General features: G+C 38.8%; 1 protein-coding gene across 15 annotated transcripts in view; it reads right to left on the reverse strand.

Annotated features, from left to right (window-relative positions):
- MAST4 (microtubule associated serine/threonine kinase family member 4) overlaps positions 1 to 23,995 on the reverse strand; it is a 509,369-nt gene that overhangs the window by 142,931 nt on the left and 342,443 nt on the right. Inside the window, exon 1 of one of the 15 annotated variants that reach the window (XM_016158129.2) lies at positions 11,751 to 16,587. The exons of 12 other annotated variants lie outside the window; for them this stretch is intronic. In XM_016158129.2, the coding sequence (XP_016013615.2) occupies positions 11,751 to 11,842 (92 nt within the window). In that variant the 5' untranslated portion in view covers positions 11,843 to 16,587. Of the gene's footprint in view, positions 1 to 11,750; positions 16,588 to 23,995 lie in introns of those variants that run through there. 2 more of the 15 variants (XM_016158130.2, XM_016158131.2) reach the window with 2 other exon arrangements.

Below are 23,995 nucleotides of genomic sequence, written 5' to 3' on the forward strand. Positions count from 1 at the left end.
TCTGTCCCTTCTATAAAATGACCCATATGTGCAATTATTACAAGATCAGCAAGGATTCTTGAGATGTGTGCATAACATGTACACTCATGTGAATGCACAGATTTTATAATATACACAGGGATATCTCCGAAAAATAAGCTTGAGTGCAGTGAGCCGTTATTCATTTAAGAGGCCTGTAAGATAGCGGCTAATTCACAGCTACACCGTTAAATAAAATCTCCATTTTAAAAGCACAAGCCCACTCAGATACCATTATAAACAGCGATACTTAACGATGAGAAAATTACAGGAGAATACGTATGCAATTTCCATTAGTGGGAAAGAGAATCAGCAGGTGGCAATTTTAAAACAAAGTAAGATCTGCTTCTATTTTTCACTTTCTTCCCTCAGACAGCAGAGGAATTTCTATAGCAAAGATCAAAATGATCGAGGCTCCATATTCCACAAATATCTCTGAATTGCCACGAGGCTGCTGTAGTATAAAAATTAAGATACTAAAATCTTACTTTGCAAATATTATTTCCAATAATTAGAATATTGCTGAAGTTATATTTCCTTTGGAGACAAGATAGTAAAATTTTTACCTGGATTTACCACTTACTACTGGTGAGGTTTTCAGACAATTTCTCTATGCTTCATTTTTTTTTTCATTTATATAAGATATTTTAGCTAGGATTAAATGAAAACACATACCAAACCACCTCAACCTCCATCTACCTCCTCCTTTGTTGATGTTGGTAGATGTATTGGTTATTACACATTACTATCATTTTCTGTCTACATTGTTTTCTAACCCCACTGGATTGAGCTACTTAAGAAAAGTTTCATGCCATACATGTATTTCTTTCTCGGAGGATAATCATAGTCCTGGTCACATAAAAGTACTTGATAAACATTTGGCACATAAATTGATAAATGAGGCAATGTGATAAATTCCCAGACCATGTCCACAGAAAGCAAACATTGTCAAACTAGGTTATTAGGCTATCAGGCTTCAGAAGGTGATTCAGGCTCACTCACAAGCCATGAAGCAGGAAAAGGGTCACAGGGATGTGCAACTCATAAATAACACCCTCTAAGTATTTTTAAATATAATCAATGACCCATATATCAGAGGTTATTCCCCCAGCTCTTGGCTTCTGGTTTCTCTCTCTTTTGACCCAGTTTATAATCATTTGACTCCTCTTTAGTGCTTCTAAGGCAGCCAAAGAAAAGGAATCAAAAGAGAAGCTACTGGCCTTCAGAAGTAGGGGCTACCCCCATCCAATCCTATCCATAAAACATCTTAAGAAATTCTATGACGAGAAGACAAAACAAAGCAAAGCAAAACAGAACCAAAATCATGTAGTCCAGTACACCGTAACATAGTTTAAGATATATACACACCTGGAACTTCCCAACAAAATCCATAAATGTTGGGCCATGAATTCCCTCCAAACATGTTAGTTTCTTATTAAATAGATTTGAAATCAAACCTGTTAAGTGGCTGAAGAAACAGCTACAAGCGACTGCTTGCAGGACACACCTAAAAGAATGGAAGGTTTGAAAGGCGAAGGTTGTTTCCTCGGCTCCAGGCTGGGCATGTCACTTACATGGGAACTAGAAAACTGGCTTAAAATGAGAACTATAATCTTTCTTGAACAATAGGTCATGACGAGCTTCCTTAATGCCAAAATAAGTGTTTAGAAGTGACTTCTGCTAACTGAAAGAAAGAGTAAAGGGCATATATGTTTACTCTGGCTTGAATACAACATTTCTGAATATGTCTATCAGTGCCAAGAGTCAGAACCCCTTTCTTCATGGATTTTAAACCTGGGACCTGTTCCATGGAGTGTTTGTATTTCCTAGGAATGGCATCCAAAAGTTCCATCATATTAATATCTAACCAGCTCAGTTATTGGTACCTTTTGACCCCGAAATCACCCTAGGTTTGGTGTGAGATAGTAAACTAATTTTAAAATAAAATCACAATTTCTCTTATTCAAAGTATTTTTAAAGAAGCCATGACATGATAAGTAATCAATCACAATTTCAAAAAAAAAAAAAAAAGTCCACCTATCACAAGGGCATCTTGGCAATGGTCATGCTGGTAACTGACATCAAAACCACTAAGTTCTAAGAAGTGTACTGAAGAAAGCAGAGCTCTGATCTTGTGCCTGGTTTCCTGTGTTAAGACGACTTATAAAAACCACTATTGACTTTTCACCACAAAAATCCTAGATTTTTTTTCATTTATTTATTTACTTATAAGAGTTTGAGGGTGCCTTGTGTTAATAAAATCAAATAAATTTCAAGGATACAATTTAATAATACTTCATATGTATATTGCATTGAGTGTTCACTACCCAAAATTAAATCTCCTTCCATCACCAAATATTGACCCCTTTTACCCCTATCTACCTCCCTAGATTTCTAAGGCTAACTGATCTGAAACTGACAAAAGTATTGAGAAAGAATGCCACATACGAATTTTAGAAGTCACATAATAAAAATGTGGCAATTTTTATTCCTTAATACTCTGCAGTCCAAACATCTAACCCCAGACATCAAATCCTAAAACATATAGGAAATTATAATTCGTAAGCATAGCAGCTCATTTTGCAGAATGCACAACAAGAACTATGACCTAAAACACCTAGAACTATCGTATGCTTTACCTGTCCCCGCCACTGGCCACTATGGTCATTTGAGATTAAAGATAAAAAATTCCTTTGCTTAGAGATCTATTGTCTGTGGAAAATGCAAATTAATAATCCTCCACGGAAACTCCCTATGCCAGTGACTGTGCCCATCAGCTGGGTTGCCTCCCGTCTGCCCTCTGCAGTGGTTGAGCAAGCGCAGGTTAATTTTACAATAAACCAACTTTTTGGATTAGCAAGTAATTTGTGGTTATCTAGATGAGTACTAGAATGGAGAATATCAAGTGGATAAAATTAATCCTCATGTGGAAAAAAAATCTACCTGACAAGGTGCCCGTGTATCCGATGTCTGGTGGCTAACCTAAGTCATCTACCTGGAAAAGTCTTTGATTGTGTATCAAAAGTTTTGAGATAAGCCAAGTGAAAGTAATATTTTTACAGGAATTATATCGAAGTTCCAAGATCAACAAGCCATTCCAAATCAGACTTAAGAAATAACATTACATAATAGTCATTTAATGGCTATTGTTTTACAATAACAAAGGTCTCATTTACTGAATTTCCTAGAGTGCTTTATTCAGCGGGCAGTTTTTCCCATGACAAACATAGTTTTCCTTTAACTCCTCCAAATAGCTATAAAACAGTTAATAATTATAATTTCTAATGTAAAGATAACCATCACAGCATTTTAAAACATATGAATGTTAAAGGGACATAGGTGCTTTTTATGTTTGCTACAGGCTCAGTGATTTTCTTTAGATTTAGTAGCTAAGAAATCTGGCAGTGGCCAGATTATTCTAACAGAGACTCACAAGAGAGAAATGCAGTAAGATCAAAGTTAGGGTCCTGAGACATCAATATGCACTGTAATGTTTAAAATTAGATAGAATAAAGCACAGCAAATACTCATTAGGCAAAATAAACCTGGTGACTCCATCAATTTTCTTCCCTGATTTTATGACCCTAGGAGACCTTAGCAAGTTTCACTGGGTCCTCATTCCCTCTACCCAAGTGATTCATTCTGAACCTAATATATTACCCTCCAAAAGATACCTTTGATTTGAACTTCGTGTCAGGTTAGAAAGTTTCCAGGGACGCGCAGCTGACCCTTACCTGTGAAGAGCTAAAAGCTTATTTGAGAACGTTGGAATACCAGTGGTAGCTGGCCTACCACATGTCAGGAGCTGGACTTCGAGACTTTGCCCTTACTTTTGCCTGCAATTAGTTTTCTAAGAGACCCCAAACTCTAACAAAATCCAAGTCATTGATAAATGCAAAACCACAAAATATGCAGAATGTGGAAAGTCCCAGGGTTCTATAATGAAGCAAGCAAGAAGAAAATTAAGGTGAGAAATAACAATAATTACTGTCCATTCTTCTTACCAATCTATTTTACCTTCAAATGCTGATCAAAGCCTAAATTCTCTACTTGTCTTTAAAATAAAGTTCAGTTTGATATTGGCATAATTACCTTCTCTAATAAGCATGTCCAATTGCCATCCATGTAGCTAAAACTCCCACAGGTCCTCTCATTCTGTTAATCAGGTTTAAGGTCAACATTTTCAGAATTTACAACCAAGTTCACATGGGAACTTTCCTAATTACCAAGACAGAGAAAAAATAAAATAAAATACCAGAACTACAAGTATTAACTACTATGTGAACTTTTACTTAGAGATCTCCCTAGTTACACAATGTGCCACTTATCACAAAAACCAAATTTGCTATTATACGGCCAAGACTTCTACTGATAGAGATTGACTTTGCTTTTAATAAATGGTTTTATTCACACCCTGTGCCTACTTTCATCCAGGTAGCCCCAGGACCATTTTAATATCTTGTCTCTACCACTTAACTTTCAGAGGCATTACTCAGTTACCATGATGTCACTCCCAAATGACTAGGTTAAAAGTAGTAAAAACAGCTCAGATTAAAATAGCTTGGTGGAAGCTCACCCACACTAGAGATGGGTGTGTATGGGGGGAGGTTTGGGGTCAGGGCCTCTAGTCTTACTCTCCCTGAGAAACCGACTTATTTCCATTTCAACCAGTACAAGGAGGTATCTCCTGAATTATTCAGAATGAGCCCTATTTCCAGCTTTTCCCTTTGCGGGCCATCTCCACATAGGAACTCAAATGATTTCTCAATTCCAGCATCCATCAGTTTTAGCCCAGAAGGCAGATGGTCTCTATCTTAATGCTTAAGTTTCCCCTGTTTTAAAGACATTACTTAGGCTTCTGATAATAGGATAGATGTGAAAAGAGAAACAAGCAAAGCCATAAAAGCATACAATGTTCTAGCCTGTCACCGTGAACTTACTGACACACACACACACCCCTTTAGAGCAATGACTAGCCTGTGCCTGCCCGTGGAGCATATGCCTCATGTTTTTACCACACTTCTTTTGAAATCTACTTTCTGCACTCCTCTCTCCTCTCTCCCTTTCTGCCTCCCTCTTCCCCCACAAAAGACCTAATATAGTCAGTGGCAAAACAAACAATTTGTAATCTTCCTTTTGTAAGCTTTACAATACAGACTAAAAGCAACATTTTCAAAACCTACATATTTGTGCTCACGTCCTCTGCATCTGGGAAACTTTAAGAGTGCACATGGTGCACATGGAGTCTGTGGGCACACAGTACCCTGGTGTGGGACCGGCAGGCTCTCCACCAAAATCACTCAGCTTGGGGCTGGAAGCTCCTGGCCTGGGGTCCCAGCTCTTCTGTACGAGTATCCCTGACTAGGCTGGGGAGAGGGGATTCATGCGTGAGGACCTCACGGAATAGTACCAGTGTGAGAACTGACTAGGAGAGGATTGCAGGGTGAGCCCTGCAGTGATAGGCAGGCCTGTCCCACCTGCAGAAAGTAAAGTCTAGGGCATGAAAAAAGGAAAAGCATAAAAGGAAGCAGTTATGAAACGTGCCTGGGCAAAGCGAGGAGTGGGAGAAAATGGGCACAGAGACACAGGGAGTGGCAGAGCCTACAGGTCAGGCGTGGAAGGATGAGAGGAGGAGCCGCAAGGACTGCAGGTTTCAACCACCTGTGGAAGAGGCTCCCGGGAAAGGCAGGAGGATGCGACTCAGGCTCAGGAGGAGACCAAGTGGCGGTAGGTGGGAGCTGGAGACGCTCAGAGCCAGGGCGTCAAAGAAAGAGAAACTTTTACTGTAATGTAAACACATTAGAAAGGAGATACTCATAAGCCTGTGAAAGAACTTGAGCTTCCAGAGGGGAGGTGAAAAGGAAACTGTCATTGCCTATTTGGGTGATGAAGCAAAGTGAGCAACAGTTGAGTAAGGGGATATGATTCAGGGAAGAGGGATGACCGGCCAGCTGTGAACATGCAGAGGTTATAGGGCACCATGATGTGTCATTACTGTATTTAGCTACCCACAGAGAGTGGTTACCACTCATGGTCTTCGATTCTCGCTTCACTACTGTTTTCTAGCTTGACACACAGCCCCACCCCGAATCACTGTGCTGTTGCTGTTCACGCTGAAGTCATCGTGACTTCTCAGCTGTCAGATACAATGCACACGTTCCTTTCCTCTGTGGAGTGGCACTGTTGACCATTCTCCTTTTCGGATCTCTGTGAGAACACTCTACTAGCTTCCTTCCTTCTTACAGGACTCTTTTCCAAGTCACCTTTTATATACCTATCTGCATCTCTGCCCAACTCTAGTTCTCCCACGGATAAGTCTAAAATATTTCTCAGATGGTCCTACTGATGACTCCCAAGGTTGTCATTTCTGGTCCACCTTCCCTGAGTGCCCTGGACCTATGTACCCAGTTGCCCAACTGAGGCTCTTTCTTTCCTGCTTCAGAAATTTTAGAATTCGCAGATGTCTGCCCCCAAACTCTTCCCACAGATGGCTCTTTCTCATTCTTTAGGTCTCCCCTTAAATATCACCTCCTCAAAAGATGTTCCCTAACCACATTATCTGAAATAGCCCTCCACACTGTTACTTCTCAGCTCTTGTTTGTAGCTTTCAGAACACTAATCACCATTTGACAATTGATTTATTTAGATGCGTGTTTATCTGTGAGGCCCAAGCACTCTGTCTTGTTCACCCCTTGCCCAGCACCAGACGTTGGCACTGCAACATTCCATGGTAATCAGCATGCAACAGATGCTTACTAAATGTAGACTGACCGAGCTTCTAGGGATAAGGGGTGAGTACAGGTTCTTGTGTCTTCTTTTCCCCTACTCTTATATGTATGGGTGGTTTATCCATCCCCCTGGTCCCTTAAGTCAAAAACCCCAGGGGCATTGTGAAATCTTTCTTCATCCCTCAGAGCCCTTGGCTCATTAACTTCTATCAATTTCATATCCTTAGTATCTCTCAAAGGCATAACTCACTACATTCTTTGCTCAGGTCTGCAAACCCCTTTAGATAGGGTTTTGCGATAACTTTCTAACTGGCTTCTAGGTCTCAACCTCCTCACCGAGACCTAAACTCCCAGTGCTGCGAAACATCTCCCACCCCCTCACCCCAGATAAAGGCCAAGGTCCCACAAATACCACGTACCTCAGATCCCCTCCTCAGCCTCATCATCCACTACTCATCTTCTTGTTGTGATGACAGTAACAATATTAATAGTTAGGATTTGAGAGCTTTTATGTGCCAATCATCGCATTATGCATTTTACACATATGATCACATTTTAATCTTTACAACAATCCTATAAGTAATTTACTCGTCACTATTTTATAGATGGAGCAACTGAAGTCCAAAGAAGTTAACTTACCCAATATCTTTCAAAGCCGGGTGCATTGGCTTCAGATCAACCCTCCTGTGCTATATTATACCACATCTTGAAACTTATGCTTTAACAAGCCTGAGTTATGCTTCTGGTTCTTTATGCCCTAGCAAGACTGAGCTATGTATAGTCCCTTGAACTGTGTGTTGCAAGACCACCATGTCCTGTACACACCATTTCTTTTGCCTTTTGAGAAAGTCTTGTCCTTCTGTCTGATAAATACCAATCTATCCTTTAAAACCTCCCTGAGGTATTGCCTTTTTAATGTGGTGCATCTTCTGGCTCCTTGAGACCAAAGTCTGTCTTACCTACTGACCACTCCCATGGCTTATATGTACCTTGTAAATACTTCTCTATATCTAAGTTTGCAATGATTCATTTGCATAGCTTCACTGAAGGCAAGCCTATGTCTTTTGGCTTTGGGTCACAGTGCCCAGGCACATACAGATGCTCAATAAATGTAGATTTAACTGGGTTTTCCATAAAAGGGGTGATTTCACTAATATCCAACATGTCAGGGCAGGAGAGAAGTGTATTTTCCATCTTTTTAGAGACATATGTTCATGAGCAAAACAAAAAGGAAAACTCACCAAACACTACAGATGTTTTTGAAGGGAAGATGCAGTGTACATAAATATTCAATATATTCTGACAACTACAGCAGTTAGTTGAAGATTCCTGAATATACCTGCTGTTCATAGCAACTACTGAGTACTGCAAATTCAGCAAGAAAACAAAACAAAAAAACTTTTATCCCATGGGTTTTCAGAAAAATACATTTGAAAACTTGCTCAAAGTTATTTACTGAGATATTTATTTACTCTCATTGGCATGGATAAGAGTTTTATTGATTGAAGTCATTAAGGTTTGGATATTATCACTTCAACTCAATGAAAACATGATAGGTTTATGACCATTAGGATTAAAAATCAAGCATCTTCTAGATTCTCTACACTGTACTTCAGCGAAACCAAAGGTGAACAGTAAAATTAAAGGTGAACCTTGAAACTGAGCAGCAACATTAGAAAGCAATGGTAGCCTTTTCTTTACAGTGTGACATAAGTAGAAGCTTAAAGCCTTCCCCACAAGTTAATCCAATGGGAAAAGACGTTATAAACCTAAGCGGTAACAGAAAGCAGGTAAACTCACTGCTATTCTAAGATGTGAGGGGTTTTTCTAAGGAATGGAATATCCCCAGATCTATGAAGTTTACAATCTCTAAAACATGCAGGCATTACTTCAGTTTAAAACGACAAATTTGGGTTGAAATAATCTGTCCAGTCAGCCTGGATTTCTGTCCCTCAAAGAAGCAGGTAAATGGTTGTATGGTGACTGCCTTGAGGAAATAAGAGAGGGGGTAAAGTGCAAAGCCAGCCACAAACAAACAAACAAACAAGCAAACAAACAAAAAACCTGTTTCTAATGGAATATGTGAGCCTTACAGAAAAACAGCAGACAAAATCAGTGTGCATCTAGACAACCCAAAGTCTGCCACACTCAAGACAGAAAAGAATGATAGAAATAATATATCATTTTTGGGGACATAGGACAAGGAACCTGGACTTTGAGTTCATTAGTACTGTGTAAGAGTCTAAGCCTGGGAGTAAGCTTGTAGGCATCTTTCCCCAAGAACCCAGGGTGTTATAGGCCCAGGTAGGACTCTGAGTGGGGAGAGAAACCTTTAAAGTTTTCCTGTGATAGGACAAGCCAACAAACCGGCGTCCTGCTGGACTGCCAAGGCGAATGAGATGTAGCAAACCAAAAGGTTTCCATGATTACGATTCCTACCATAATATAGATTTAAGGGAAGAGTCTGAAACTATTCAACCTCTCTTTCTTTTGTCTAAGTGGTACACACACATCCTATTCCTAGGAGCTCTAAGATGCTCATTCATAGGCTCAAAACCAGATTTTATTTGGATAGATGCAAAAAGCTGATAGTAAAGAAAAAGTAAAGATGAAGTCCTCTAGATTACAATGTTAGTCAGAACAAGTAGCTAGGATAAAAATATGCAAAATGATTAAAAGTCAGTGAGCATTCAGAAAAGAAGCTAGTCTTGGACAGGAGAGAGATTCCAAGGGATAAAGCACACCCAAACAAGGACGAAGGCAAAGCGTCCTCCCTTGGACACTGGGCATGCCCTCAGTGAGACAAGTGAAAGGAGGGGACATCTTAGTAATGGAGAGATCTTTCTGAAAGGCCATCTTTAGGGAACGTGATCAGCTAAGTAAGGAACGGGGTAAATGTGGGCCTTCGAGAAACAGACAAGATTTAGAGATGTTAATTTAAGGGAGGTCACGGAGTCACACTGTAAGCATATGCTATATGTCCTTAAGAAAGGTCACCCATCCAGAATTGATCTCTGTATATTAAGAGAATACAACAGCTTCATACACTGCCCTGGAGAACATGACTCCTGCCCTTCATCTTCCTGAATCTACATAATAAATATGAAGCAGTGCTGGCCCTTTGAGACCAACAAGAAGTAGAAGTATGTACAGATGACTTTCAGGACACGTGTTTCCAAACTCTGTGAATCTTGGAAATTCTCAAGGTAACTAACAGGTTGTCCCCCCATTTTGTTGAGAAGAACCCAGGTTACTTTAGAACTTAGGTTCTCTGCCAGCATGAGCTGTCTGAATTGGTATGTTTGAGCTGGAGATACTACCCTAAAACCAGCGTCAGAGAAGCCTAAGAATTCCTTATGCATTTGACTCAATAATACTATCAACAGGTGGTGGTGGAGGGGGGCGGGCAGTGCTCCAACTTGCTTGTCAGGTTCAGACACACAAGTGTGGTGCCAGTGCTGACTTATTCCTACAAGAACTGGGTCCAGGTGAGAGGAGAGGCTGCATCACAGCCAGACTATACCACTTAGACATATTCAAGGGCTACTGACAAACTGAAAAGGTAAGAAGTTATAGGATTTACTGCCATGAAGAGTAGTGTGGCCTTGTTCACGTATAGCACATCTCTCTTCAACTGATCTATTGTTTTGGGAGTTTGAAGCATGGATGACACAGCTTGAACAAAAATGACCAATCCCAAAAGAGTGTCTCTGAACACATATAGAATGAGAAAAGCATAGCCACCTTATTTAAAAGGCACAACTTTAGAACCTAACATGGTTTAGTGGTACTAACACTGTTACAGTTGCACTAAAGGTATGACTTTAAAAAATCTATGAGATCTCTCTTTCTCTCCCTCTCCCTTCGTGTCCCTCTCTCGCTCTCTCTCTCGCTCTCTCTCTCTCTCATTTGTGTTTTTTGATCTGTGTATATATACACATGTATAAATAGTGTAAGTATGCAAGTATTCCAGGATGCTTCTGAAATATAAGAAATACCACGGGAAAATTCAAAAGAAAAAAGACTAAGTTTTCCAAAGTATTACATATTTGCATTTATGCTACAAAAAGTTACAGGTATAACCAAATAGAATGAACCATGTGTGTGTGTGTGTGGTCTTTAAACACTGCAGTACAGCGATTATGAAGCGCCAGATCTGATAGCATGCATCCTGTTTATTTGACGGCACTGTTGCTCTCATGCATGTTCACGTGTATGTATGTGCAAGGCAAGTTTTGAAGGAAAAAAAAGAATCTATATTTATACAATTCAGAGGGTGTGCCCCTCTAAAACCACAGTAATGCCACCTTCCTGTGCTGGACACAAATGTGGAAGAGGAGAAAACCTCCTATAAAATCGTGATCTTGCAACCTAAGTGTCAGCAACTAACTAAACTGCCTTTCACTTGAGGCATGAGCTTCATCTTGATTTTAAAAGTCTATTCTCAGCCCCCCCACACCTATTCTGTCAAATATATGTTACCAAACAAAAAAGGCCAGGCCTATATTAGAAATAAATGTCAGCGAACCAGTAAAAAAAACCCCAAAATGGCAAAATGGTTATGGAGACAATCCAAAACAGGCTAACTTGAGTTATCTTTGCATTGTACCTCTGCATCTTATAAAGGTCAAATATTTAATATTGAGGACAAAGAGAAGCAGAGGCCCTGATGTCTGGGTGAATGAAATGGATAAACATGATCAGATCAAAGAGACAGACTTAGGCAAAGTACCTCCTCTCCCTTCCCTTTTTCTCTCCCCACCACTCACAACTCAGCCTCTCATTAACCACATTTCAAAAGGAGGAGAACCCGGAGAAGCACATTCATCAGGATTCCCCAGGAAATCCACGAGGAGAATACCTGATTAATGCCCCCTGTCAGGGAATAAACTTTTCAAACTGTCAATCAACAAACAGACCCCGTTTCTAAGGCAGCTCCAGCAGTCAGGCTGCCTCGGAAGGCAACGCATTCCCTCTGTAGGCAAAGGATCCCCACGTTTTTACCTTTGTGTTCGCCGTAGCCTGTTCCCACTCCTCAAATGAGGCAAAGTAAAGTTTGAGAGCACAGTCCAAAAATTGGGGTCAGACATATCCATTCCTTTCTCTTCAATTCACTGCGGGTTCAAGGCCATAAGACCAAAACGCGGAGAAAAAAAAATCCCCAGTTATCTATTCGCTCCCTCCAGAGGAAACGTGCTGCAAACTGTGATCTCGAGAATAACTTGGAGCATGTCTGAGAAGTACCCGTCCCAGCTTTTCAGTAACGCATAGCCATTTCTCCAAGGTTCAGGAAACTTATTTCCTCTTGGGTTTGCCCTCTCCGGGTCAGCCTCAGCCAGCTACAAACAGTAATTAAAAGAGTTGGGCCGTGCGTTCTGCTCAAAATGCTGTCTGTGTGATTCAGTCCAAGGTACTTTGTCATCTGTTTGGCAGATACCATTTGCAGCTCCTGCGGGGGGGTGGGGGGAAGACGACTATTTTAAGTCTTTGGTTCCGGGAGGCTGTTGATTATCAGTATACCATTCAACATCCGAACATGCCCAGTGCTGAGTTTCCTTTTGGGATCTACATACAAGGAAAAGAATTTCAATCGAAAAAGCCCCTTTTCTGTTCCCCCTCCCCCAAAAAAGGAAACTTAAAAGCACTTTTACAAAATTGGCCTATTGGCGGACTTGAGCCGGACACCTTTGTGTAGCCTCCCCAGCCAGGAGCTGAAAGGGGTTGGGCGACAGGGACCCTTCCCCACTGGCGCGGACACTCGGGGAGGAGCGGGGCCTCATGGGAAAGGGAGCAGGCGGCGACCTGGGCGGGAGCCCCGGAGAAGCAGCCAGGACACCCAAGCATTTTCCCCCTCCGCCGCGCCCCCAGCCCAGAGTCCCGAATGGATCGGTCCCCCAAAATAAATAAATAAATCCAGGCGTGGTTCCCCAACGCAGTGAAGTGTGCGTGGCTGCACACCTGAAGGATCATCGGTGATTCACTGCAGAATGGATCACCATTAAAACACTGCAAGGAAGTCAGTCATTACTCTGCAGAGACGCTGTTTGTTGGGTAGGAAAATCACCGCAATGGGATGCCACGCTCACCTCTGTAAACTAAATTTATGAGTTTACATCCATTTGATGAATTACTACAGTGCACAGTTTGGCTTCAGAGTGCAACGACTTATGTAGAAAATGGTCAACCACTATGAGTAAAGACTACTTACGTTTATTTAGCAAATGCTAGAATTATTTTCCTTCCAAGCGTTAGAGCTTTAAAGGAAGGAATGAAGGGGAGGTTGAATCCATGTTATTGTTACTCATTTTGAAAAAAGGCATGGTATTCAAATAACTCCCAAACCTACAAATGCTGGTATAAAAGTATATAAAGAGAGAGAAAAAAAAGATGGAATTTAAATTAGCTGCCTTAACTCTATAATATGGCAAGAGATGCTATTTTTTTTTTAATTAAGCAAAAATAACTTGCAAAAAATGGTCTAGTTCATCCAATAAACACTGGGAACAAATTGCCTACAGAAATAGGAGGGTGACAAGAAGTAGGTGGGAGCAGCTGACAAGACAGGGCAACCCATGGACAGGAGTCCACTTTGGGATCCTCTTTGTCTAATTCTTGCAACCTACAGAAATATTTCCACTCCAGGGCTCTAAGTTTCTGATAATAATTCTGTACAGGGCTTTCTTATGCATTATCTCCTCAAATATTCACAGGGCTACCTCAGATCCTTGAATTCTACAAAGGTAGACTAAGAAGGCAATATTTTCTCAAGTTTACGAGTGACAGAATACACTTCACCAGACACTTAGGGGCTTGGTCTAGTACTTTTGCCCTATACTAAGCCATTTCTCCTTTTAAAAATGTTTTGAAGTACTTAAAAAGGTATTTTTTTAAAGGCCAACACAAAGACAGTATCCATGCTCCAGAGCACTTTCTCAGCCTTGGTGCTACTGATATTTTAGGCTAGATAATTCTTTGGTAGCTATCTTGATCATTGGAAAACATTTAGAAGCATCCCTAACCTCTACCCACTAGATGTCAGTTGCAAATGTCTGTAGACATTGCCAAATGCTCCTTGGGGGTGAGGGGTGGGTGGGGCAGGTGGGCAAAATTACCTCTGTTGAGAACCACTTCTCTAGATGAAAGCTCCCTCTGAGAAAGGTGGCATAGAGCACTGGTTAAGAGCAAAAATCTTGGGTTTGGATTCTGGATCCATCAATTAACCATGACTTGCCTGTCACTTAATTTCTGCCCATTTTCTATGTTTATGGTGTTCATGATCGGACCAAACTCTAAGAGGTTCACCTATGTAAATGAGATTGCATACATAACCCCCTCAAGCAGTGTCTAGAGTATACTTCACATAAACACTGGCAATATGCAGAAGCTAAAAAACATTATGCTGAGAGATGTAAGACTAGAGCAAAGTGCACCCCATATGGTGCCCTCTACTTTTATGAACAGTCCTCTACCTAGGTACTGGTCACTCTGCATTATTGTTGACTGTTCACTGCTGTCTTCCCTATTATTCTGTGAGGTCCTCGAGGCTAAAGTCATGTTTTATTGATCTCTGTATTTCCAAATAAAACAGTTCCTGATTTATATAAGCATTTAATGAGTGCTTTTTGAATAGAGACACTTCAAATGCTCAGGTATCTGTTCTTTCTCTTAAGGTGCCCTGAAATTTTCGATATTAGTGGTCAGTTGATTTTCTCGAATAATCCTAAATTCTTAAGAACCCCATGGGGATATTTTTAAATTCTAAAGACTTTCACTGATTGACTCATTTTTATCTATAATCTGTAACTGGAAATAGATGGGCTAACATTCCTCAAGTCTTAACATGACTCCGAGAAATGATACAATCAAATCCAAGGGAAACTCTCTTTGAATCTCACTTTCCTGGCCCTGATCCCCAAACGTAAAATCCAGGGAATAACTTTTGTGCTCAGTTTTAGGCATCTGAGTTTAAGAGGGATAATTACATGTGAGAAGCTTCCTAGAGAAGAATTAAGATGGTGAAAGGGAACTTGAAAGTGCACTATATATATTATGGGTTGAAGGAACTCTGTCAAAAGTGAAAAAGAGAAAATTTAGGGAATGAATGATAGTTGTGCTTGACTAGTGAAATAACTATGTGGAAGACTCTTTAGATCCAAAGGTAAAGAAAAAAAAAGACTGAAACAATAAGGGAGGACTTCCTATAAGGATGTTTGAGTAGAAGTAATTTGAAGGAGATCCAGTGGGTGGGATTCAAGTTCTAGATGGTTTCAAGATCTGATGACTCTGTACCTCCCAACTCTCATGCTCTCTAGAGCCTTCTAGAAAAGCCCATGCATTTGGGCAACACCCATAAATAGGATAGAAACTAAAATGAATAAATTAATGACAGAAAACATTTATTTTTTCTTCTCTTAATTGAATGATGCATATCCTGGCCTGTGGACAGCAGATGTCATTACTATTACCACTCTGTACATTTTGGGGAATCCATCATGCAGATTTTCAAAGGAGTGGGTAAGGACATGAGTATTTTTAACTACCTAATTTTAATATGGTTTTTTATTTTCACTTAAAAGGCTTGGAAAAATTTGGGTTGCATCTAAAATTTTACTAAATAAATAAATAAATAAAGTGCATGAGGATCCAGGAATGAACTAGTTAATACAGTGAAAGTTATATATTCCCACACTCATTTAAGATAAAAGTAGGTGTGACACTAAAGTGTAACTTGTCTTCTAACCTGCTTGACTTGATTTGGGAACCTATGATTCAGAAGGCAATGTAGTCAGTAAACACAAGAATTAAAACTGTCAGAACTACTGACATTTTCCTACAGACAAAATAATTATATGGGTAGAAACTAGAGTATTTTTTAGTTGTAACTGAAGTAAAACTCTGGCTACAGAACTAAAATGAAATTGAGATTATTGGAAATTCTTAAGATAATAGCTGATATAGGTCAATATACAGATACTAAGCAATATTTTCTATTTATTGCACAACAGCTAAGCCTACACAGCAATGAATGAGCTTTGTGATTCACGATGCTCATTCATTTAATCGGGTTGGTATTAACTGACATTGTTTTTATGAGAAAGGTAAATTAGATTGAAATATAAGCTGGCATACTACAGAAATACTAGCTGAGGACTCAATGAGTATTTCAGAAAAAGTCAAACTCTTCACTATTTATTCCCCTCCTACATACAAAAACTTCTAGGTCCTTTTCACTGACTTAAATTATCCTCTCTACTTCCTACCCTTTGCCATGCCCACTTGGTAGGGTTTTACCCCACCCTATCCAGAACACATTAAGTATCCTTGGGGTCGTGCCTTTGAACTTAGAAGCTATGGCAAACTAAGTTTACTAGTGTAGGTGTGAGGCCTGGGAAGCTGACAGTTCCCTGCAGTGACCTTCTGGCCATAAAGCCATGTCTAATGAGAAGACACTAAGGAAAGTGGGGTTGATATTGATTTTCAAAACATATTTTACCTCTGTGAATCCAATCCTCAGAGCACCTAGAAGTGACTACCACCCCAAAGCCATCAACACTTACAGGTCTACCTTGGTCACCCCTAAATGCTGTTTTGAGAGTTTAAGGGTAGAAGCGTAGATAAGAAATTGCCCATCCTGAATGGGCAATCTTCGTAATTACTGCACATTTTGAGAAATACAGGTTAAAGAAAGCAAAGAAAGCTGCATCAATAGGGACAAGGTTGAAAGAAAGCTCTTCTAGTGTTATTAAGCAATTTTTTAGCTTGCATTACTAAAATATGAAGGAAGATAAAAAGATAAATAAAAATTAACTTAAAGGAATATATCTGAATGTTGAAAACCTAGAGGTAGATAATAAGACTGTATCATCCTTGGAATATTAAAAATACTTTTAAAACAATTTCACAAGGTAGAGAGATTCAGATTTCTAAAGTGAATAGATAAAACAAAGAAAATAAAGTAAGACTGATTTATAATTCCTGATAGGTTGAGCAGAGAACTAATTACATAAACTCCAAGGGCAGGCTGAAGGATAAGGCCCAAGAGGAGAAAGGACAGATGAAAAGACTAACCAGAATGGGAAGAGAGCACAACATTTTCCTCAGGTGTTTCTCACATTCCAAGAGGATGAGAGGCTCCAAAAATGTAGTAAATAACGAATAACTTTAGAAAATCCAAGAGGAAAGAACAGGTAGATATGGGAAATGAGGCACTTTTCTCCCAAATTAGTGACTACTTGATTTGTATGATAAAGAATTAGAGTAGAACATGCTTAATGGCAGCCCAAAACATAGGACCAGGGAAGGTTTCATAATCACTGATGGTAAGCATATCACCTTAGCACTCTATCCTTTGACTTTCGAGCAGAGGAAGGCCCTGGGAGAAGCCCCGTTACTTATTCTGACAGAGCTCCATCCCCTGAAAGAGGAAATGGGCAGAAAAGGTTTATTATCCTTATAGGGCTGAAGGGGCCATCCTGTAGAAAGGAAACACTGGGAGAGAGCCAGTGATGAGTGTCTCTTTGTATCAAAACCACTGAGCCCTGGCCTCCAACAGAGCTAAGCAATTCAATTATGGAGCTAAGAGCAAGGCTTGGAGATCAAGACCTTCATCTACTTTAAGACCAAACTCGTTGCCACTTACTCTAGGCAGCCTCCCTGTGAGCCTCCTGACCCCCACTTAGTGAGATATTCCTCTGCTGGGCTCTGCTCCTGAGAACTCCTACAGGAAAGGGTTCTCCCACTCTGTCAAAATCAAAATCAGTTCATTTGCAGATCAGTCCCCCATAGAGTAAGAGATCCTGAGGGCAGGAGCTGTATCTCCTTCATCTTTACATCCTCAATACAACCATTAGGATGAATGTCAAGATAAGGGAGGAAGGCTTTGCTCAGAGTTAGAAAGACACTTGATAGCAAAATTATGTCTAGAATCCTGATATTTTGAAGACTCACCTTGAATATCTTTTAATAAGATTTTTCAATATCTGTTTTATGAGCCCATTCCATTATCTATATATGCTGTACCTGTTAAGCAGCTTTATTTTCTCAGATTTCAAAATCTCAGAAATTACAGACTACACATACATAGTTGTAAATGTTTATGTATGTAACCAGTTTGTAAGAAATGTCAAATGCTTTTGACTATAACAGTGATTCTCAGTTACTAATCATCGTCTAAGACTCTTGGTCTGGAGTTCACTTTAAGGACATTATATTTCTTGATCTAAAAGCTTGGGTCTAAGAAATATCATTTCTCTTTCAGCTCCTGAGCATAAATTACGATGCAATTACAAGTGTCAATTTGGTTTAAGTGGGACAGTGTAGTTATATTTAGCCCTTTAGTAACTGATACTAAGACCTTTCGGTAATATAGGGTTAAGGTTAATTTATCAGTTCTTCTCTTGAATATTTTTCCAGGTCAGACATCTAAAGTTATGAAAAATTATCCTGTTAAAATAAGAGGTAAGAGTTTCCATCAAAGTTCCATATAGGGAGTATATACAGACAGAGGTGGAAACTATCCTTCTGTAACAATCAAAATTGTACTCCATTGTTAAAGTTGACTGAAATTATCACACAAATCAAGGACAGTATGTTACTGAAGACACAATATTTTTAGCCAAGGAGTTCTCAACAGACTTTAGTATCTATATCTATTATTATGTAATTTTATAGCAACAAAAACTTTAAAAGAAATATTAATTCATAGGGTAATAAATATGTGAGGCATGAAGAGTTCACTCTAGTTATAAAAATGCAAATAAAACATCAATCAGATATTTTTACCCAATTAAATGGTAAAGATTAAAAATAATAATAATTCTCGATGACGGTGAGAGTGCAAGGAGCTAAGTGCTCTCTACCAACTCTCCGGAGAGCAATCTGGAAAACAAGAACACGCTTACGCAGACGCATACATATAAATGTGTATGTGTACATATATACATACACATATAATACACACATACAAACATATATTTGAACTATAAATTAACATCCTAGGATTTAGACAAATATAATCAAGCATGTGCATAAAAAATGTATGTAGATGGAAATTTATCTCAGAATTTCTTAGAATATGAAGGGGAAAAAACACAAAGATAAAAAACAAAGGCAATTATTAATAAATACCAAAATAGCCAAAAAATAAAATATTATAAAACTGGTACAGACGATAGTGGTAGGTAGAATAAGATATTCTAAAGATAACCACGTTTTAATCTCTGGAGTTTGTGACTACGTCACCTTATACGTCAAAAGGAAGTTTACAGATATGATTAATGTAAGGATCTTGAGGCAAGATTATCCTAGATTATCTGGGTGGGCCCTACATGTAATCATAAGTATCTTTATAAGAGGGAAGCAGAGAGAGCTTGAGCAACAGAAGAAGGCAATGTGACACTGAAGCGAGATGTTATCTGTGCTGCTGGTTTTGAAGTTGGCGGCCAGGGCCATGAGCCGAGGAATATAAGGAATGCAGCTCTAGAAGCTGGACAAAGCAAGGAGACATATTCTACCCTAGCATTTCTGGAGGGAGCTCAGCCCCGCGGACACCCTGATTTTAGCCCAGCAAAAATGATTTCAGACTTCTGACCTCTAGTACTCTAAGAAAATAAACTATATGTTGTCATACGCTACTTAGTTTGTTGTAATTTTTTACAGTACTAATTTGTTATAGTAGCCATAGAAAACTAAAACTATGTTTAAAGATGATCTAAATAATGAAAAATGCTGAAATATGTTTTAAAATAATGGAGCCCTACTTTGATATAAGTTATTTTTTATATATATAAATATTTATATGAAAAAAGTTGGAACTAAAAAAAAATATCAGTGGACATCTATGAGTGTGGGATTATGGCTGATTTTATTACTCTTTATACTTTACTTTTTTAAACGCATCTATATTATTTTTAATTAGGGGGGAAATAATCAACTTCCAGAAGCCATGCAGTTGCAGCCTTTTTATCATGACCTGAAAGTTCAGGTTTCTTAAAATTTTAAAATACTTTGAAGAGTTTACAAACTTAAGAACACACACTTTTGCTCAGACATTTTCATAAATTTGAATGAAACTTTTTGACAAATAATAAAATGCACATGCAAAAGCTCTAAAAACTTTAGAAATAAATACTAAAATTGCTTTAAAAAAGAAGTCTTTCCTACTCCTGGGAATTTTATAACATAAAAATGAAAAATATCTGTTTTCTACACATAAATCTTTACCTGGCTAATGGTTAACTGAGCAAATAAGTATTTTCAAAGCTGACTGGGTTATAAATGCATAAAATATTTTGCTTTTGGTTGAAAAGACATATTATTTACAAATTAGTCAGGCCATCCATTTCACCTTTTAAGTTTTAACATGCTTCACTCCGTTGTACTGTACATGAAAAAGTTATGTGCTTTTGACAAGTGCACTCAATTTTAATATTAGCCAAATATGTATATGGTAAAAAATAATGTTCTTAATTTCAAAAATATATGTTAGCTATAATGTGGGATTATCTCTCTTCAATATACAAAACTTTGTTATTTTCCATGAAGCTAGATAATTGAACATTACTATCTTTATATCTTTATTTAGCCAGACTGTGAGTTTAGAAAGACAAAGATCAAGTTTCTGGTACCGACCAGAGAGAGATTCTTCAAACCAAAGTACTGTCATACATGCCATAGACAACAACCATATTAAAGTTCTTAATTACCAAAAACTTGCAAAAATAGTTATTCCAATTAATAAGAGCTGTAACAGCAGCCACTTGGGTTATCCAATACAGTGGCAGAGGGGTGATGAATGAATATTTACAAATGTAACATAAGAACTGTCTCTGTAGGTGGACCTTCGGAAATGAACTACATACAGAATTATAAAGAATGCTGGCACACCAAGGATAAAAGAAAAACAAGGTCAGATGACATTTACACAACGGGAATAAAAAATTGAAGAGTAGAGCAAATCACTTAAAAGTGGCAGAAAAATAAAATAGTTTGAGAAATTAGAAAATGGGAGAAAAGTAAATTGGATAAAATTTTATTGCAGATAAAATTATAAAAGAGCAACAGATTTTTGTGTTTTCTCCCAACTGGCCACACCCTGGGCATGGCCTCCATGACCTCTTACCTGAATTAATACAATATCCTTCCTGCTCTTCACTCCAAACTAATCTTCCAAAGCTGCCCAGCCCCAGCGTGTGTATACGGTACAATTATTTTACTCTCCCATGAAACAAAGTTCAATGGCTCCCCATGGTTCTAGCAATATTTCAAATGCTGCTTCTGTGGCATGTTGGGAAATCAGTGCTACTGAATTATCTGGAGTGCTTGTTAGAAATGCAGATTTTGGGAGGCTTCTCCACACCCACTGATTCAGCATTTGAAGGAGTGAAGTCCAGGAATCTGCATTCTACCAAAGTGCTCAGTGTATTCTTATGCATATTAAAGACTGAGAGGTTCTTCAAAGGAAAATCAAAACCTCTCTAAGGAGAATACTTTATAATGCAGGCCCTTGTTATCTTTCCCACCTCATCCTTTGACACACATCCCTTGTGGTTTATGCTCCAATAATAATAAAACGTGTACTTGTCAGAAATATTGAATCACTTTAAGATCCCCAGGCACAGTAGCTTGGCCACGCCTCATTGCCTTTGCACATCCCGTTCCCTGTTCCTAGAATTTCCATCTCCTCTGCCTGAAAAACTTCTGCTCATCTTTCAAGTGTGAGCTGTAAGGTCACCTCTTCAGCAAAGTTTGCCTGAATTTCTCTTGCAAACATAAGTGCTTTTTCTCCTGGGTCTTCAATGAATTTTATGCATATGCATGCCTCTTTTATAGCAGTTATTCTACTGCAGCACTATTGTGTGTTTATAGGTCCAATTCTTCACTATGCTTTAAGCTCTCTGAGTACAAGGACAGTTTCTATTCATCTGGGCATGTCTCGAAGTACACAGCAGATTCTCAGCAGAATGTGTGGATGCATACACATTATTTTCTAGGGCTAGTCAAAAAAAAACCTGTCATTTTTCTATTTCTCCAACTTCTACACACAAGCCCTAGGGGGATGCTTCCAAAACCATGTTGCCATTTGTCAATTGGCTGGATGATTTTTCTTTCAAATCACTGTCATTATTGACAATCTTCAAGATGATTAAGAGAAAGAATAATAAAAATTTAAGTCTATGATTTTCGGGCAGATATTATTGGTTCATTAAGAAATAAACCAAAAAAAACACTATTAGCTTTTTACTTTCCTTCACAAGCGTGGCTGAAGTAGTGTTACTTCATTTCCTCTGAAAAGATGACTAAAAACAGGAACTAGGCATGGGTGACCTTTCTCCAAGGTTGGGAACTCAGTGCTACTGGGGACATGATCTATTCACATACACCCCATCGCTGTGGACAGAGGAGAATTGACAGTGTCACAGGAGTGGTGCTCAAGGTTTGCTGGCTAACGCTTCACAGCCCAGGGCTCAGGGCTCAGCTATGCCAACTTCCACAGAAAAACCTTCCATCCCGTTTAGGGGGAACTGCAAAGATGAACAGACACAGCCAATATGAGTGACGTTTGACAGTCAACCCCCTCTGTCTGCCTCCTCTCCTAAGTATCTCTCTTCTCTTCAGCAAATGCTGATTTCTACATCTTGATCTTGATCTTATTCCATGCTCAACCAATCCCATCTGAGGGGTTAACTAAGAATTAAAGTTTTAGTTGATAATGCTGACAATGCGACTATCCAGCTGGGTTTACATTTTAAAAAGGATTGAAAGTTTTAGAGGCAGGTACAAGAAGTAGGGGCTGGGCAGAGACTACCCACTACTGTAGAAGTTTGAGTTCAGCGGGTGACCTGCCATTAAGAATCTGGAAACAGGCTTCCTGAAGAGTGGTGGCCACCATGTCATCTCCACACTCATTTTTATTAAAGAAAAATAGAAATGAAGATGCAAAACCTTGCATTTAAAGGACTATCAGCACCTGATGTAAATACTATTGTCTTATTTTCTACACAGGCATCAAGGGTAAATGGCTGACTACCTAATTATGCAGACACGAAAATGATCATTTTAACATTACTTGATACAAAACACGCAGAAAGTGGGTGGATCCAGGCTGTATCTGTTGGGGGCTCAGGGAGGGGTTGTCCCTCAGTTGTTGAAAAACATTAACTATAATTGCTAAGGGGTAAAAGATAAACATAACTGTCATTGAACATCTTGAGTGGCATTTGACATTATCGAAGTCCTTTCCCTGTCAAAATAATCATTTCTTCTATTTATCCTTTGTAATTTCTAGTCCCACAGCTTTAAAAATTAAGGTATTATTTGTTACTTTCAACTTTACTGGGAGCAAAGCCTGCTGCATATAATTTTCATAACTGAAGAGCTCTGACCCAGTCTCCAAATCACAAAGGCTATTTTAGTATGTGTTTTTAAAATATAAGACAGATAATATCCATTAGTCAAAATGTAATCTGTGGGTCGAGTCCATCAGTTAACATAAGTATTTACACAGAGCCATTTTGGAGGGAAAGGAGAAAAGAAGTCTTCATGATGTCTCATAAATATGAGCCATGCCAGAAATTATTGAACTTTTTTTCAGTGTGCTACTTCTAAGGAAAGCAAATGGAAGAATAAGTGAGAAACAATGAACAGATGAACAAACCAGAGTATGCAACCCAGACAGCCAGTTTTCATAAGTGAATAGTAAGTTATCAGGAAAAACGTTTTCTGCCTATAGAGTCTATAACATCCTTTCTTTCACCCCACTTGCTACCTTAGAGTAGATAAAGGCATAACTGCTTCTTTGAGTAAAATAGGAATTTAAGATCCTATATTTCAGAGTCATGTCTTGAGATGCTTTCACTGACACAATTCTAAACCTTGCTTATTATTTTTTCATCCAAAGAATCCGCACTTCAAGAGGAAATAACTAAAACTGTAACATGCCGTTCTCCTAGAAATAGCTCAGTAAATTAAAAACAACAACAAAATACCCATCTTCTGCAATGAAATGATACCTACCTGTTGATGAAAGTTTCCAGATGCCAGAAAACTCGAGAGTCATATCTAGAGTTTCCAAGACAAGTTAAGAGACTTAAAAATTCTCATAGAGAAATATGGCCAGATAAATTTTTTATCAACTGAGAGATGAAGTAATATAGAATAATTGTGTTCCTATGGCTCTTTAAATTTGGATATGAAAACTGACTTCGCGAATAGAACATAGTTCTAATTAAAGTTTCAAAACAAAACTAATA

The sequence above is a fragment of the Rousettus aegyptiacus genome, unplaced genomic scaffold, assembly GCF_014176215.1.
Source record: "Rousettus aegyptiacus isolate mRouAeg1 unplaced genomic scaffold, mRouAeg1.p scaffold_m13_p_8, whole genome shotgun sequence".
Classification (NCBI taxonomy): Eukaryota; Metazoa; Chordata; class Mammalia; order Chiroptera; family Pteropodidae; genus Rousettus; species Rousettus aegyptiacus.